We start from the raw sequence: 16,473 nt of genomic DNA on the forward strand, positions 1-16,473 counted from the left end.
AATAAACCCGAGGCGATTCGAATGGGTACCGATGTTGTATTCACGAATATTTTACAAAAAGTGCTTAGCGAGTAGGAAGTACAAGCATTTTCATAGCTCCCGCTGTAATCTCCGTCCCTCGGGAGCGGAAATGAACCCTTCGGGGTGCAATTTACAGAGCGTATTGACACGATAAGGATCTCCTCTTTTCCTCCCCGCTTTCGCCCCCCTAATTCGTAGAGTCGTCGACGTCTCTGGGGAAACGCCGGTTCCACGTTTCCCGATGTAAAACGTCCACGAAGCAGGCGATCCCGGCGCTTCGATCCTCGAGACGGGAATGATTTCCTGAAAAAGTCGGACAGATAGCTTTAAGCAGGTGTTATCGGCTGTAGCAATCGCGACATTACTGTTAACTAATTAATTAAATGATTGAGGTAATCACTCACCGTCGATCGCACGGATAGGCGGCTACGCTCGACGTCCTCTGCCGAGCCTACCTCGCTCGCTTCTTCGAGATGAAAGCGATCTTGAGCAGATTGACGACGGGCGCCTCGAGGCCGATGGAGATGCAGAAGGACGTCAGGTACGAGGCGACCAGGTTGCCCAGGTACAGGATCAGCTGGAAGGACAAACACGTCAAACCGATCCGACGTGGAGCCATCAACTGATTGCATTTCGGTAAGCGATCTATCTATTTTATCTCGTGGATCGAAAACGAAATGTGTCTCGACAGTTTTCTGAACGATATCCGAAAATACATGACCTGGCCTATCGCACGGTGTAGGTGAATTTTCCTTCGGACCGTATCTCTTCAAAATTAATTTTAAATTGTCTGAGGGTGTATGTTGAAAACGTCAGTCAGCGTCGCTTTGAAGTCAGTCAGCTCCCTTTGAAAATTGTTTAAACATGTTCCACCGTCTACAATGTTATTAAACAAAATATCCTCGTCCTCGGAAGAGTCTACAGAATCGTTCTGCGCGAGACGCGTCCCCGCAGCTTTCGTGGTTAAAGCAGGAAAAATTGGCAAAGTCAAAAATCCATTTTTCTTAAACCCCAGAGCTGATCAAGCTTCCACAAAATCGCTCATATCTCAGGATCGACCATTCACAGCTGAATAGAATTTGACAGAATGACAGATAAGAGTGTGCAGAAGCGATCCGCGAAGCTGCTAAATCCTATCTGACGCGAACGCGGTGGCATAATCTCTTTGCCGTCCGTCGGTGGTTTCTGGACATGCATCGAGGTTATCCCGGGGTCAGATCGCTGGGACGGGTCCGTTGATGGGAAGAGCGATGACACGGGATGTCTCACCACGATATCGTTGTGTAGGTGCAGCGGCCCGTCCATTTGAGTGACGGTGATCATCATGATGACAGGGTGGACCAGGTACGCGCAGTAAGTCAGCCTCGATAGCGGATACATCAGCCGCAAGGACAGCAGGCTGTCGATCATTTTGGCGGATCCGGTGCAGCATTGAATCACGATAAAGGATACGGCCATCGCCCAGGCGGTGTGCCCCAAGGCGGCGTACACGGAGCTCACAGTCACCGTTAAATTCCCGGGGTAAAGACCGTAAACCACGGAGAACATCACGCCGCTCGATATCAGCCAGCCGATGGCTCGCGCCGCCTGCAACACACAAGCCGAACCTGTCATCTTGAGCCCTGTCAGCACCCTTTCGTTGCCCCCGGACCTTCCCATCGACCCTTTCCGTTAGAGCGGAACGAAAAGATTCGAGTCTTGCTGATCCGAGCCTTTAGAAACCTTTCTGGCCTTCAATTTCTTAATTTTTCCAATTTTGCTGAGACCTACCTTTGGGACGCAAAATGTGGCAGATCCATTTCTACGGACTCCCTTACAGGAAATGGAGGAAGGATATTCTCTTTTTTCCTAGAAGAGATTTGGATTTTTCCTTGAAGCAAAGGGATATGGAAATAGGGGTAGCTACCCCCTCTATTTTTGGTATTTTTTAATCTACAAAAGTCCCTCTATGTTATTTACATTTTACACGGAAGCCTAGATATGACAGGCTGTAACATAGTAGGCTGTGAAAGCATCAAAATTTTAATTAGAGTCGAACCTAGGATTCTGCATGTGACTGAACCTAGGGAGCATGGATTCGAACCTAGACGTGTGATTGGACTCGAATCAGCTATGAGTACAGGGTACTTCGTAATATGTGGGACCCACTTTAGGATGAGAGACACAAGAGCAATGAGGAAGATTCATATAGACATCCCTTCCTATTTGATCTTGTCTCCCACTTTAGGACTGGATGAGTGGCACGAAAGCAACGAAGAAGATTCATATAGACATCCCTTCCTATTTGACCTTGCCTCGAAGTTTTAGTCACTGTTGCAATAATCTGTGACAATCTCTTCAGGACTGTCTTCATGGAAAGTGCTTGGAGTAAATTTCTACTTTTAGTGACTTCTACTACTTTAGTACAAGTATTTCTTTTAGTGACTTCTACTACTTTAGTACAAGTATTTCTTTCAGTGACTTCTACTACTTTAGTAAAAGTATTTCTTTCAGTGACTTCTACTACTTCAGTAAAAGTATTTCTTTCAGTGACTTCTACTACTTTAGTAAAAGTATTTCTTTTAGTGACTTCTACTACTTTAGTAAAAGTATTTATTTCAGTGACTTCTACTACTTTAGTAAAAGTATTTCTTTCAGTGACTTTTACTACTTTAGTACAAGTATTTCTTTTAGTGACTTCTACTACTTTAGTACAAGTATTTCTTTCAGTGACTTCTACTACTTTAGTAAAAGTATTTCTTTTAGTGACTTCTACTACTTTAGTACAAGTATTTCTTTCAGTGACTTCTACTACTTTAGTACAAGTATTTTTTTCAGTGACTTCTACTACTTTAGTAAAAGTATTTCTTTGAGTGACTTCTACTACTTTAGTAAAAGTATTTCTTTTAGTGACTTCTACTACTTTAGTAAAAGTATTTATTTCAGTGACTTCTACTACTTTAGTAAAAGTATTTCTTTCAGTGACTTTTACTACTTTAGTACAAGTATTTCTTTTAGTGACTTCTACTACTTTAGTACAAGTATTTCTTTCAGTGACTTCTACTACTTTAGTAAAAGTATTTCTTTTAGTGACTTCTACTACTTTAGTACAAGTATTTCTTTCAGTGACTTCTACTACTTTAGTACAAGTATTTTTTTCAGTGACTTCTACTACTTTAGTAAAAGTATTTCTTTGAGTGACTTCTACTACTTTAGTAAAAGTATTTCTTTTAGTGACTTCTACTACTTTAGTAAAAGTATTTCTTTTAGTGACTTCTACTACTTTAGTAAAAGTATTTCTTTCAGTGACTTCTACTACTTTAGTAAAAGTATTTCTTTCAGTGACTTCTACTACTTTAGTAAAAGTATTTCTTTCAGTGACTTTTACTACTTTAGTACAAGTATTTCTTTCAGTGACTTCTACTACTTTAGTACAAGTATTTCTTTCAGTGACTTCTACTACTTTAGTACAAGTATTTCTTTTAGTGACTTCTACTACTTTAGTAAAAGTATTTCTACTTTAATTTTTACTTGAAGTAAGTTGGATTGTCCCGAATAAGTGAAAATTGAATTCATGGTACCAAGAACCGTACAATTTAAAGAAGATATTTCTGGTTGCGTTTCCTCATCGGTCTCAATCCTTAAGCACCACTCGGACAAACAATGAACAAAGGTTTGACAGACGATGTTTCCAACAGTTTATTTATGACGGGATGGGTCAGCAGAAACTTTCTAGGGGGCACTCTAGGAAACAACGTTCTGGACAGAGTCCAACGAGAGCCGCAGTTCTTGCGCTGGTTGCATTTATGAACGTCTTGACCGCAAACGTTCGCATCCGAGGAAACTGAATAGCCGGGAGAAAACGTATCGTTGTTCCAGTAGTATTTTCCATTCAGTATATTCGCTGGCATCGATCTACTGCGGCTTTTAAATCGAGGTTCCGAAGCTCGAAAACACTTTGTCTTATTCAAAAAATTTTGCGGTCTATTAAAATTCCTCCACTGACCCACAAAACTTCGGAAAATCTTGCGGGAAGGAAAGTCCGCTGTTTTAATTTGCGAAGCGACTTCTACGGATTTCCATAAGCGCTTTCTTAAGGCAAATATCAAAACGCTTTCCAAGCTGTGCGACCATAAATTCTTAACTCTTTTAGTTAGAGAAAATAGTTAAACGAAAAGAAAAATAAAAATCTGTAGATTTCGATAAGCACCGTGTCCTTTAAAAAAATATTCTTTCTGTGTAGCAACACATTTTTTAACCCTTTCAGTACCGGTTACAAAAGTATCGAAACAAAAAACAACAATCCAAGGTGATGTAGATGAAATCATTAAAATTTTCCGCGAATGTAACTAACTACAATGAATTCTCGATATAAGTCACTTACGCGGTTCCGGCGACATTTAGACGAAATCAGTGGTTGTCGCCGAACATTGCATTTGAAATGCACAGTGGAAATGTAAAAGTCACTAACCGTGGTGGTGTGGGTAGTCCCAGTGACCTTTAAACGCGAGGCTCGCACTGACTTATATCGGGAATTCACTGTACATTGTTGCTCGGTACTGTTAAAGTTTCCAAAAACTACCGAGTGCATTTTTTCCCGGAAAAATGGCCGAAGCCTTATTTTTCGCGTGCCTTTTTCGGACGTTTCTCGAGGTGTCTTACCAAGGGCAGCTTCAATTTGCAATTGGTCTTGAAGAGGATGTAGCCGGTGATGATTCCGACGAAGTAAGGCCCGGCCCTCATCCAGGGTTTATCGTACAGCTTGTCGAACATGGCGAACGGTTCCTGAATCCTGCGTTGCGAGAGAAAATAAAGACAAATCAAGGGAATCGAGTCTGTTGTGAGTGCGGGTCCAGACAGCGAATGGAAAACCCGATAGTCGTTTAAGTCCGAACGATTATAAGATAACGGCCGCCGTAAAGTTCAACGAGAGCCAGAAGCCCGCCGCGGTGCGGTGCGCTCGGTTATTAGCTATTGGAAATTGGCCCATTACCCACTCCAATAAGCTCTAATTCCATTAAAACCGGCTGATACTTTAGAACCGCGTGTCGCGAACTGCTACGCCCGGTTAAGCTATTACTGCTCTTACACAGAGCGGCCTGTTAACATCCAAAGTTGCACAACATCGTGACCTTATGAAAACCGAACAAATTCGCATTTTCATGCGGCAATCTCCAGACGGTAACGAGGAACACTGTTTTGCCGACGTTTGACGCGAATCCTTTTTTCATTGGCGGATATTCAGAGAGCAATTTTTAACTAGAATACGGGGTATAATTGCATTTCCTAATTATAAATAATTATTATCGACAAGGTTTTAAGGAGAGTAGACATTTTTTCACCTACATAAAAATTAAGTCAACTTTACGGTACTTTTTTTCGGGAACCTCTGGACCGGTCGAGTTGGAATTCTGTGTGCTTGTACTATTGACGATAACGCGTATTTTAGCCGAAGACTTTTTTGAAATTCGGCCCACAGTTGGATTGGCGGGAACATATGTGTCGGAGGTAACAGTGCAAAAGAGTTCACATTGATGCGGTTCTGTATTTTTTCTGCTCGGTATTTCCAGAATTCTCTTTCCCCAAATTACGCATCTAGTATGATCCCAGATGGTATAAAAATTTGAAATTGATAGCTGCAGCAGATTCCGAGAAAAAGGGACATGAAGTTCCCACAAAAAGTACCCATTCGAGGTCAATAAACTTTTTTAATATTTCCTAACGGAGAAACAAGCTTAATTAAAAAATCAGTACGAGTTTCTACGTGGCAAAATAGACTAACACTGTGCAATGCAATTTTTTTTTACGAGGCTCCGTTTGCGAGATAATAGAGCTCGGAAGTTCCCAAGCAGTAGAAACGGTCGGCCACGGTCAGACACGTTCGCTTCCCATTGGAACGCGATTATCCCGGAAAGGAGGCGTTCAACGGAAAAACTTTATTCTGACTTTTCGATTCAGTTTGTCACGTAGAATCTCTCTGTTAAGGTCTGCATTTCAACAAGCGAAGGGTTAACCCTTTCTCGCCGTTCGAAGTGGCAGAGCAGTTTAATTCACACGATTTACAGAGTCAGCAGAGCCCCAGGGGCAAACTGCTATGTTTAGACTGCGGAATTTAAGCGCTTACGACAACATTAAGCAGTGTCAGTTTTAAACAGTGGAGAGATTAACAGAACTAAATCGTGGGGACACTGTTAATAGGATTTTAATTAAGCGGAAGCCTATTAACACGTTGACCGCCATGTCAATCATATGTGGGTGACGGAAGTACAGTATTTGTGCAGGTTTTAAAATGAATTCTTATATTAATATATTCATTGTACCAAATTTGACTGGGATCGGTAAAATGTAAGAAAGTTGAGGGACTGCTCAATATCATACATTTAATTTTTTTTTCAATTTTTCTTCTAGTTTGGCAGTCACAGCGTTAATAGGATTCTCTAAAAATCTTGTGTTACATTATAACCCCAAATGAAATTATTAGACAACGTTACTGATACAATTAAAATGCTGTTTCTTGCGACACAAGCAAACAATTTTTATTTCGGATCTGGCCATTGCAATCTCTAATTTCATTTCGGGAGTTCCTCTTCAGGTTCGCCGAAAGGACAATCTCGACAGAGCAAGAACATCAGGGTTCTTCGAACGTATAGTGCGCCCGCGCGCGACAGCACGGCGGCCGATTAATTACCTGGCGACATAGTCGTTGCCGTAGGCGACGAAGAACGTGGTGAACCACGACGAAACCAGGAGAAGTAGAACGACGGCCGCGACGACCTTTAAAAATCGCACGGACAGCAGCAGCAGGAGTATCCCGAGAACGTAGAACTGCGTGTCGTTCGCCATGTACCAGCTCCACAGCATACACTGGAAAGTTGTTTAATCGAGTATTCATTGGATAATCGCCGAGGTCCGGCTAGGTTCGGCCGTGTCGGGATTGCGAAAGCGACGGAAAATACTTGGCTCGGGGTACCATGCCTTCGACCCGGCGGGAATTTATCGAATCGAAAGTCCACGCCCGCGAGAACATCGATTCAAAGTCACAATTGCTCGTTCTCGCCGGTATAGGCTCGTGGCCAGCATGCTACTCTCGTTTTCCTTTCCCGACCAGTTACGGAACCATACCGCTTTTTCGATCTGTTCCGCGGTATATTCTGCAACTGTACCGCACAAATCGCTGGGCTTTTAGGTCAACGAACGGAGAGTTGCACGGAAAACACGTCACTCGGGGACAAAAACTTCAAGGTCCGTTGGAAATGGTTTCTTTGCTTCATTAGAGAAACTACTGTTTCCTAATACTTTGTTCTTTGTCTGTCGGGAATGAGCGTTGTAGCTTGTTCTAGGAAGTTCTGCACGAGACTCGACATTTTTAGAGCTGGAGTATTTTAGGAATATTTTTGTCAGTGTTGTATTTGTATTTTTATAGATTATTTTATAGAAGAGTGATGTGCTGTTGGTTGTGATATTCTTTACGGTAGAAACACAGTAACGTTGTTCCTGATGTGAAACGTCTCTGACAATCTAGAGTAGCTCTTGGTTTGCGAATGTTTGTATAAACAAAATTTTTTGGGGCACATTTGTACAAACTGAAGCTAAATAAAACGTTCTTCTTGATGTACAATATCTCTGACAATCTAGAGTAGCTATCAGTTTGCGAATGTTTGCACAAACCAAATTTTCTTGGGCACGTTCGAGCAAACTGAAGCTGCATAAAACGTTCTTCTTGATGTAAAACGTCTCTGACGATCTAAACTAGCTATTAGTTTGCGAATGTTTGTATAAACAAAATTTTCTTGGGCACATTTGTACAAACTGAAGCTAAATAAAACGTTCTTCTTGACGTAAAACGTCTCTGACAATCTAGAGTAGCTAGTAGTTTGCGAATGTTCGCACAAACCAAATTTTCTTGGGCACATTCGAGCAAACTGAAGCTGAATAAAACGTTCTTCTTGAGGTAAAACATCTCTCACAATCTAGAGTAGGTACTAGTTTGCGAATGTTTGTGCAAACTAAATTTTCTTGGGCACATTCGAGCGAACTGAAGTTAAGTACACATTGTTGCTGAGGTAAAACGTCTCTGACGATCTAGACTAGCTATTAGTTTGCGAATGTTTGTACAAACCAAATTATCTTGGCCAACATCGGGGAAACTGAAGCTAAATAAAACGTTCTTCTTGATGTAAAACGTCTCTGACAATCTAGAGTAGCTAGTAGTTTGCGAATGTTTGCACAAACCAAATTTTCTTGGGCACATTCGAGCAAACTGAAGTTGAATAAAACGTTCTTCTTGATGTAAAACATCTCTCACAATCTAGAGTAGGTACTAGCTTGCGAATGTTTGTGCAAACTACATTTTTTGAGCACATTCGAGCAAACTGAAGCTAAGTAAAACATTGTTCCTGAGGTGAAACGTCTCCGACGATCTAGACTAGCTATTAGTTTGCGAATGTTTGTACAAACCAAATTATCTTGGGCAAGATCGAGCAAATTGGAGTTAAACAAAACATAGTTCCTGATGTGCAGACTATTATCGAGAACTACAAAAGCAATCCTTTGAAGACGAACATTGCGACAACACCAGGCTTCTATATTGAGTTTCTAAATTTCCAGACAGTTTATCATTTATCCGTTTACGTTCTCCGATCATTAAAAAGCATTTAAAAAGATCCTAGTCCCCAAAGGGTCGGCATGTTATTAGACCAACAGTCGATTTCCTGTATCAAAAAGGTGCAATTCCGTGTTAATCTCTGGTATCCTGTTTTTCGAAAGAGGTTGCCCGAAAGTGCATGGTCCGTAATAGTTGGTCTATGATTTTTTTATGAGGAATGGGCGGACGTGCATCCGGTAGGTATCCGAGTCGATTCAAGGAATCTTTCTCTGCGCGGTGAAACCGGTAATTAACCGACTCTTTCCCAGCATCGGATCGGTGAAATTGATTTTAGGATGGCTAGACAGTCGGCGTTGTCGTGCGCGCTCGCCGCTTCGGAACTTTCTCCGGGAGCGATGGAATTAATTATCGGAAAACGATCGGGACACCCCCGGACACCTTCCTCGTCCGCCATCTTCCGTCGACTGGTGGCTTCCTGTCTGAAATTTTCCTCCTGCCATTTAATGGTCTTTGCTTTTCGTGCGCGGCTGCATACGAGCCGGAATATTAGCTAGTCCGCCGACGATGCTCTGCTTATGGTCGTTCCCGGAACCGTGGAGCCTCTGGTGCTCTCCGAGAGTTGCCTCAAATGATTAAATAATTTTCTGTTCTGCAATTCTCCCTTTTTACTCCGATCTTATTCCCCCAAAGGAATTACCCGGCATTTTTTACCGCGAAGTTATCGATCTCTGAGCTGTTCTGATTCGCGTAAAAAAATATCGCGGGACAGCCTAGCTTAGGGCGTCTTAAGGGATGAAGCCTCTATTTCCACGCCCTTAAATTGAATTTTCTTGGAGACACCTTCTGAAAAATGGAGCAGAGCAGCAACTTTCGTTAGGAAGTGCTTTTTGGCTTTGAGAGCAAAATCCCGCAGAATCAGATTAATGTAGCCAATGAAACCGAGGCTGCAGGGTCACAGTGATGACTCCACAGATCCTAATCAAATTCTGTTTACGCGACCATATCTGCTGCGACGAAAATCTGCTTGCTTGAGACTCTTTTATGGACTCTAAGGATTCACTAGCTGGCATACGTCTATCCCAAGCCAAGTGTACTTCGGTCCAGGTCTCAAAGATGATCTGGTGCTTATCATTACCCTTCAAGAATAGAATGAGTTAAGTTAGAGAAGGAGAACTACCCTAGCGAAGAGCCACAATAAAAATTCATTGCGTCTAATATTAAAAGAATAAATATTCTCAGAGCCACAACATGAGCTATCGGCTTGCCCGGGCTCTTTTATGGACCCTGAAGATTCACCAGTTAGCATACGTCTACCCCAAGCCAAGTATACTTCGGTCCAGGTCTCAAAGATGATCTGATGCTGATCATTTCCCTTCAAGAATACAGTGCGTTCAGGTGAGTTGTGTCAAGCACACACGACTGATATGACAATTAACACCAACTACCCTAGCGAAGAGCCACAATAAAAATTCTTTGCGTCTAATGTTCGCAGAATAAATTGTCCCAGAGCCACAGCATGAGCTATCTGCTTTTCCAGAACCCTTTATGGACTCTGAAGATTCACCAGTTAGCATACGTCTACCCCAAGCCAAGTATACTTCGGTCCAGGTCTCGAAGACGTCCGGACGCTTACCATTTCCGATTGGGGGTACAACGAGTTGATGTACAGCGCGTTCCTCCACCAGAAGTGCTCGCAGGTGAAGTGATCCATGTTCGCCGGGGAGAAGACTGTCCTGGCCTGAGCCTGTTTTATGGCGATCTCGTTTATCCCCAGGACGAAGAGATACGCCGGCGTCAATCTGGATAAAAGGGAATCGAAAGAAGTGGTCAGTCAGGCCTGATACTCGTCGAACGACAGAATCGAATAGGATTGCTCGTCCGTTTTCTCGCTCGACGATCGTTTCCCCGAGACTTTATTCGACGATACTGGTTTATCGCGTTCCGGACAGTTTTGCGTCGAACCGTGATCGACGAGCTTCTGTGCTCCATCGAGACGTCACGTTCGCGGAACGTCCACGGCGAAAAGCACTGTACACCCTCTTCCCGACAGGAGAGCTTTCAAGGTTCGATGAGCGAGCTGTTACGGTCGAGATAGCGGACCCCACTCACCTAATAAATCTGTAGAGGATCATGATGACGAATTTCGTGAAGCACGTCCTTGCGAAGCTCTCCTTGTCCGTCTTCAGGCTGCCCGATGACCGATAGAACAGGATCGTGACCAACAAACCACTGAAAGGAACCGGTCTCGTGAGGATTTATGTCAGTCTCGTATTGAGGTCATTACTTTATTTAATTTGTCATCTGGAGGATCTTCTAAGGGCTCTTGAATGCTCGTGCTGCAGGATTCAGGACTCCCCGAACGATCTTTGAAGATGTTGAAGTTCGAGAAGTGAAACTGCTACTGGTTCGAGGATGTTTGTGCAAATTCAGATGTTGATTTCACGCATTCGAACAAACTGGTGCTGGATGAAACGTACTTTAGGATGCAAAACGTCTCTGGCAATCTAGATTTGATAGTAGCTTGCGGATGTTTGTGCAAACCACATTTTCTTGGGCATGTTTCAGCAAACTGAAGTTAAATACAGCATTGTTTCTGATGGGGAACGTCTCGGAGAATGTAGGCTAGCGAATGTTTGTGCAAACCACATTTTCTTCGGCACGTTTGGGCAAACTGAAGTGAAATAAAACGTTGTTCGTGAGGAGAAACGTCTCAGACAATCTAGACTAGCTGTTAGTTTGTGAATACTTGTGCAATACACATTTTCTTGGGCATGTTTGAGCAAACTGAAGCTAAATAGAACGTTGTTCCTGATGTGAACGTCTCTGACAATCTAGACTAGCTATTAGTCTACGAATGTTTGTACAATCCAAATTTTCTTGGACATATTCGAACAAACTGAAGCTAAATAAAGCATAGTTCTTGATGCGCAACGTCCCTGATAATCTAAACTAGCTATTAGTTTGCGAATGTTTGTGCAAACCACATTTTCTTGGGCACATTTGTACAAACTGAAACTAAATAAAACGTTCTCCCTGGTGTGAAGCGTCTCTGACAATCCAGACTAACTATTAGTTTGCGAATGTTTGTAGAAACCAAAACTTTCTTGGACATATTCGAACAAACTGAAGTTAAACAAAGCATAGTTCTTGATGTGCAACGTCCCTGATAATCTAAACTAGCTATCAGTCTGCGAATGTTTGTGCAAACCACATTTTCTTGGGCACATTTGTACAAACTGAAACTAAATAAAACGTTCTCCCTGGTGTGAAGCGTCTCTGACAATCCAGACTAACTATTAGTTTGCGAATGTTTGTACAAACCAAAACTTTCTTGGACATATTCGAACAAACTGAAGTTAAACAAAGCATAGTTCTTGATGTGCAACGTCCCTGATAATCTAAACTAGCTACTAGTCTGCGAATGTTTGTGCAAACCACATTTTCTTGCGCACATTCGACAAAATTGCAACGAAACAAGATTTTCTACCCTTGAAACATGTCGATCGATTCAACGACAAAATAAAATTGCCAGCTAACTCACTGCAGAAACGGCACGTGCAAATCCATGCACGGAATTCATGTTCCTTCGTCGAACCAGAAGCACCGGCTTCTAAGACCGAACAAAACTTTCTAGAAGGATCAAAGTTGCTCGAAACATCATACGAAAGCGAAACTGTGTTACATTCTACTGGATACTTGTGCAGAAAAATTTCGCAAAGGCTTTCGGGCTCGGAACGACCGTAAAGGCAGACAGGAAAGTGTCAACAACCTGCACGGCAACGCGAAAACGTGACGCGGGCAAGGATTGCAAAACAATTTCACGGCTGCCTGTTGCTTTCACGGCACGCGAGTAATCCCGCAAGTCACCGCGTATTAATGGACTGTAAAAAGGAAACAACAAGTCCGGGGGAAAAGTGTGAATTTGATTGACATTTCGCGTGATTGGCCCGTTTAACGAAGAATGCTGAAATCACGGTGCGATCTCGCTTGTTTCGCGTATAATAACGGGGCCCGGCGTTGCGTTTACCGGCGATTAGTGGAACGCGATATACGCCGGTCAAGGGGTCAGCTGATTCGCCAATGGGAGGTGCTGTCGAAATGATACTTGGTTCTTTATTTTCATATTGGAGATAGGAACACTGTCTCTGTGAGAGATCCTTGCTATCGAAATTGAAAAGTGTCCTAGAAAATAGTTTCACTGTCTTAAAAAATGGTTTAACGCTCCAAGTGTGTCTCTCAGGCACCACCGACGTGCGACCGATTAATATAAATATTCTAATCAAAATTATATTACTTCCGAGATGAATGACTTTAATATTATCCGACACTTAAAAACTTGCAAGTCGAAGTATGATGAGAAGAGTTTCCGGTATATTCGCAATTAAAAGTCGGAGCGTTAAGGGTTAAATATGTGAAATCGTTCACAATGTTATTAAAGAAAAAAAAAAAAAAAAAAAAATACCATCGCCTTCAAGACAGTCTGTAGAATCGTTCTATGCAAGAAAGATTTTCATATCTTTCACGGTTACAGCAGCAAAAATTGAAGACGTGACCTCTCGAAATCGCTCCACCAAATTTCGTCCAACTGACGTCGAGGCATTGTCAGCCGAATGAAACATAGCAGAGAAAACTGGAGAAAACCACGCGGAAGCTATCTGCAAAGTTATGAAATCCTATCCGACGCTGTCGCAGCGAGACTGACGGATTTCCCGCTCGCTCCGAAGTTTCGTGTCACGTAAAGGGTATGTTTCAGCAGCGCGAGCACTATAGGGTTTCGCCCAGCAATCACACCGAATTAGGTGGAGCTCGAACGGTCTCGTGAAGCGTTCGTCTTAATTACCTGATGAAGAAGAACGTGTCCACGGAGAAGGTGGCGTTGCTGATCGTTTGGAACATGAAGTTCCGTTCGGTGACCGTGCGCAGCGTCTTGTTCTCTGGAAACATATAAACGGGGGAAATGATCGTCGCCGGCATTAACAGTGAAAGTTACTCTCGATTCGGCGGATCGAGGGAACGGTGTTCTCGATTACGGTGGATCAGGAAAAACCGGTGCACGCGCTGCTCGGCGGTTACGTCACAATGCACGCGCCGTAACCCCGCGCGGTTCGCGCATAGAAAGTGGAACGGTTTTAATTGGACCTGAAACTGTATCAATTCGACCCCCCGGGCCGCAATGCGAACTCGATTCCAAGACGCTGTTTCCACCGGATAGCCGCCGCCGCCTCGTCTTACCGAGGCTCTGTTACGTGTTCGTGTTCGTGTTCGTGTTCGTGTCGGATAGTTACACCGATGCTCTTCTTTATTACGTATTAAACTACGCTCAGTCTTAATTAAACTCGAACCGTTCCAACTCCGTGAGAAAACCGCGCGACGATCCGCCCGAGCCCCGCTTTCGCCGCTCTGAGCTCGATTTTTTAAAAATATCATTTTACTATACGTTCGCGTTACATCAAATAATTGCAGCGTAACATATACGGGGTGTGTTCATTTGAAAACTTTCCAGCTGAATATCTCGAAAAGTATGAAAGTAAATATTGAAAATCAGGGGGGGCAGTATCTGTTTCTTATTTGGGTGGAGTTTTCAAGGTCAACTTTGTTTTATCAAATGGAAACCTATATTTTCCAATAGGGGATCTCATTGTGCGTGAAAAGACCAGCAATTTTCGTAGGATACTTTTTTTAATCCGCGCACTAGTTTCGGAAACGTTTGAACAGAAACAGAGCGGGGTATATTATTGTGTAAAATTCTTTGACGCAAATCGTTGATGTTTTCCAGTTAGCGCGTACCGTTTGAAAACAAAATATTCCTCTGTTGATCTCTCGTTTATGTTGTCTGTCTTTCGATATAAGATTGTACTATTCGAGTGTGAATCGCCGTAATAAGAGATACTGTATCGTAGTAGAATTAATTGTATAAAATGGTGCATTCTTCGGAAGAACGAGTAGAAATCAGTTTTATTTATGGAGAAACAGGATTGGCGACAAATTGAAAAAGAAACCAGGCGAAATTGATAAAAGAAGCTGCTCAAATCGAAATTGTAGGACAGTTTACTGTGAATCCCGCTAGTTCAGACAAGTTTCAATGGTAACTGGTGTAATCCAAAAGTGGGATCCGTGCACAAATTACTTAAACATAACAAGTTTCGTCCTCATAAAATGCAGTTGCATCAAAAGCTATTGGGAGATGACTTTATCAAGCGGATTGAGTTTTGCGAGGAATTAACAAACACGATCCACGTCGCTCCTAACCTAATTAAAAACATTTGTCTCAGCGACGAATGCACTTCTTTCTTAAACGATACTGTAATCGTCGTAACTGTCGTTATTGGAGCGACGAAAATCCACGTCTCATTAGAGAAAGTAATGACTGGAAAAAATAAATGGTTAGGCATTTTAGGAAACGCTGTTATCTGTTTTTCCAAGAGAATTTGAACGGTCTGTATTTTTTACAGAAAGCGAAGAAACGATGTCGCGAGTCTAGAAGAGGTTGGAGGACGTTTGCGGAGAATTTGAGGTTTGCGGGAAGGTGGCTCGCGTCCTTGGGCGACGTGGCGGTTTAGACGGGAGCAATTACGGCCCTCTATGGTGCTAATCATCTGCGAACTTCTAGCGAATTAAACGCGGCGGTGTTGTTGCTCGGGCTCGGGCGGATCCTTCGTGATTAGGAGAGATTGTGTCGAGTAAGCGGGCCGAACTTTACCGGCTATGGCGAAAACTTGCAGGTAGGTGTGCACCATGACGACCCAGCCCAGAGAGAGCACTCTCAGTCCGTGAAGACAGGTCAGACTGTCTCTGGCCGCGGGCTCGGTGCTAATGATCTTGCTGCCGTTCGTGATGGGATTAAAGGCGGCCAAACACTTGATCCAGAGACCTGCACAGAGAAACAGAGAGAGAGGAGGACGTGATCAATATCGATCGATCCACCAAGCGGACCCTTGCACAGTCTACGGACTAACTTCTACACTAACTCATTTCTGACTTACGACCCCTAATGACTTTTTGAGGATGACACGGACGTGCACCGATTGATGAAAACAGAGATTAAAGCGCTCTCTAATTTTTAGTAAATGCAAAACTCTTCGCTGATCCTTTTTATTGCGATTTACTGTTGTACAATTGCTGAACAACTTCTGTTTGACAAATTTATTTATCAGGATACGCGTGAAAAATATAGGAAAATGACAAACGATCAGAGAGTTACTGTTCGGTAAACATTTAACGTGGAAAATGAATTGTTAACGCTTCGAAAGAATATTTTGTGGGGTTTGAGATCCAGTAAACATTTATTAAATAGCACGCGCTCGGGGGAATGTATCGAGTTTTACGTTTCAGTTTCGACAATAAATTTGTAATACTACGCGCGAGTATGCGCCGCGATTGGTCGGAGCAGAAATGGAGATTCGATGTGTTACCTCTCCGCTCGTCAGTTTTCGCGTGATCAGCCAGATCCTTTTGCAGATCCTTCCCCTTCTCGATCAGCTCCTCCCCATTGTCCTGGCCCGTCGACACGCCACGATCCTGGCTCAGGTTTTTGTTCGAGAAATTGCTGAGCCTCTCGTTATTGTTCGACACGCTCGACGACTCCACGTCCTTGAAGATCGTCAGGGTCCTGTACTCGTAGATCGTCGCGCACAGCATCAGCAGACCTATCGCTCCTCCCACTCCTCTAAAAGAAAAACGATAACGCTTGTTCGCAGTTAATCCTTGACAATTGTCCTCTCGTTTCCGAGACCGTTTTCGCGCGATTCTCTGGAAATTTCTTTCGGAAAATTTATTGAACCTTTTGCATCAGGATTTGGCACATATCTACACCCGAACGAGGTGGTTCCAGAACGACTTCTGAAAATGCCAGGATCGAATTTGTTCAA

The 16,473-nt window shown here is 43.0% G+C and overlaps 1 protein-coding gene across 1 annotated transcript in view; it reads right to left on the bottom strand.

The window, feature by feature from the left end:
- Nucleotides 1–472: 472 nt before the first annotated feature.
- Nucleotides 473–16,473, bottom strand: part of LOC143359845 (nose resistant to fluoxetine protein 6) — a 59,349-nt gene continuing 43,348 nt past the window's right edge. The window contains exons 4-12 of the mRNA XM_076798138.1: nucleotides 16,018–16,271; nucleotides 15,306–15,476; nucleotides 13,446–13,539; nucleotides 10,715–10,834; nucleotides 10,239–10,404; nucleotides 6,689–6,864; nucleotides 4,663–4,792; nucleotides 1,291–1,608; nucleotides 473–598 (exon numbers count right to left, since the gene is read on the bottom strand). Of these exons, the coding sequence (XP_076654253.1) occupies nucleotides 473–598; nucleotides 1,291–1,608; nucleotides 4,663–4,792; nucleotides 6,689–6,864; nucleotides 10,239–10,404; nucleotides 10,715–10,834; nucleotides 13,446–13,539; nucleotides 15,306–15,476; nucleotides 16,018–16,271 (1,555 nt within the window). The remainder of the gene's footprint in view (nucleotides 599–1,290; nucleotides 1,609–4,662; nucleotides 4,793–6,688; nucleotides 6,865–10,238; nucleotides 10,405–10,714; nucleotides 10,835–13,445; nucleotides 13,540–15,305; nucleotides 15,477–16,017; nucleotides 16,272–16,473) is intronic.

The sequence above is a fragment of the Halictus rubicundus genome, chromosome 12 (genome assembly GCF_050948215.1).
Source record: "Halictus rubicundus isolate RS-2024b chromosome 12, iyHalRubi1_principal, whole genome shotgun sequence".
Taxonomy (NCBI): domain Eukaryota; kingdom Metazoa; phylum Arthropoda; class Insecta; order Hymenoptera; family Halictidae; genus Halictus; species Halictus rubicundus.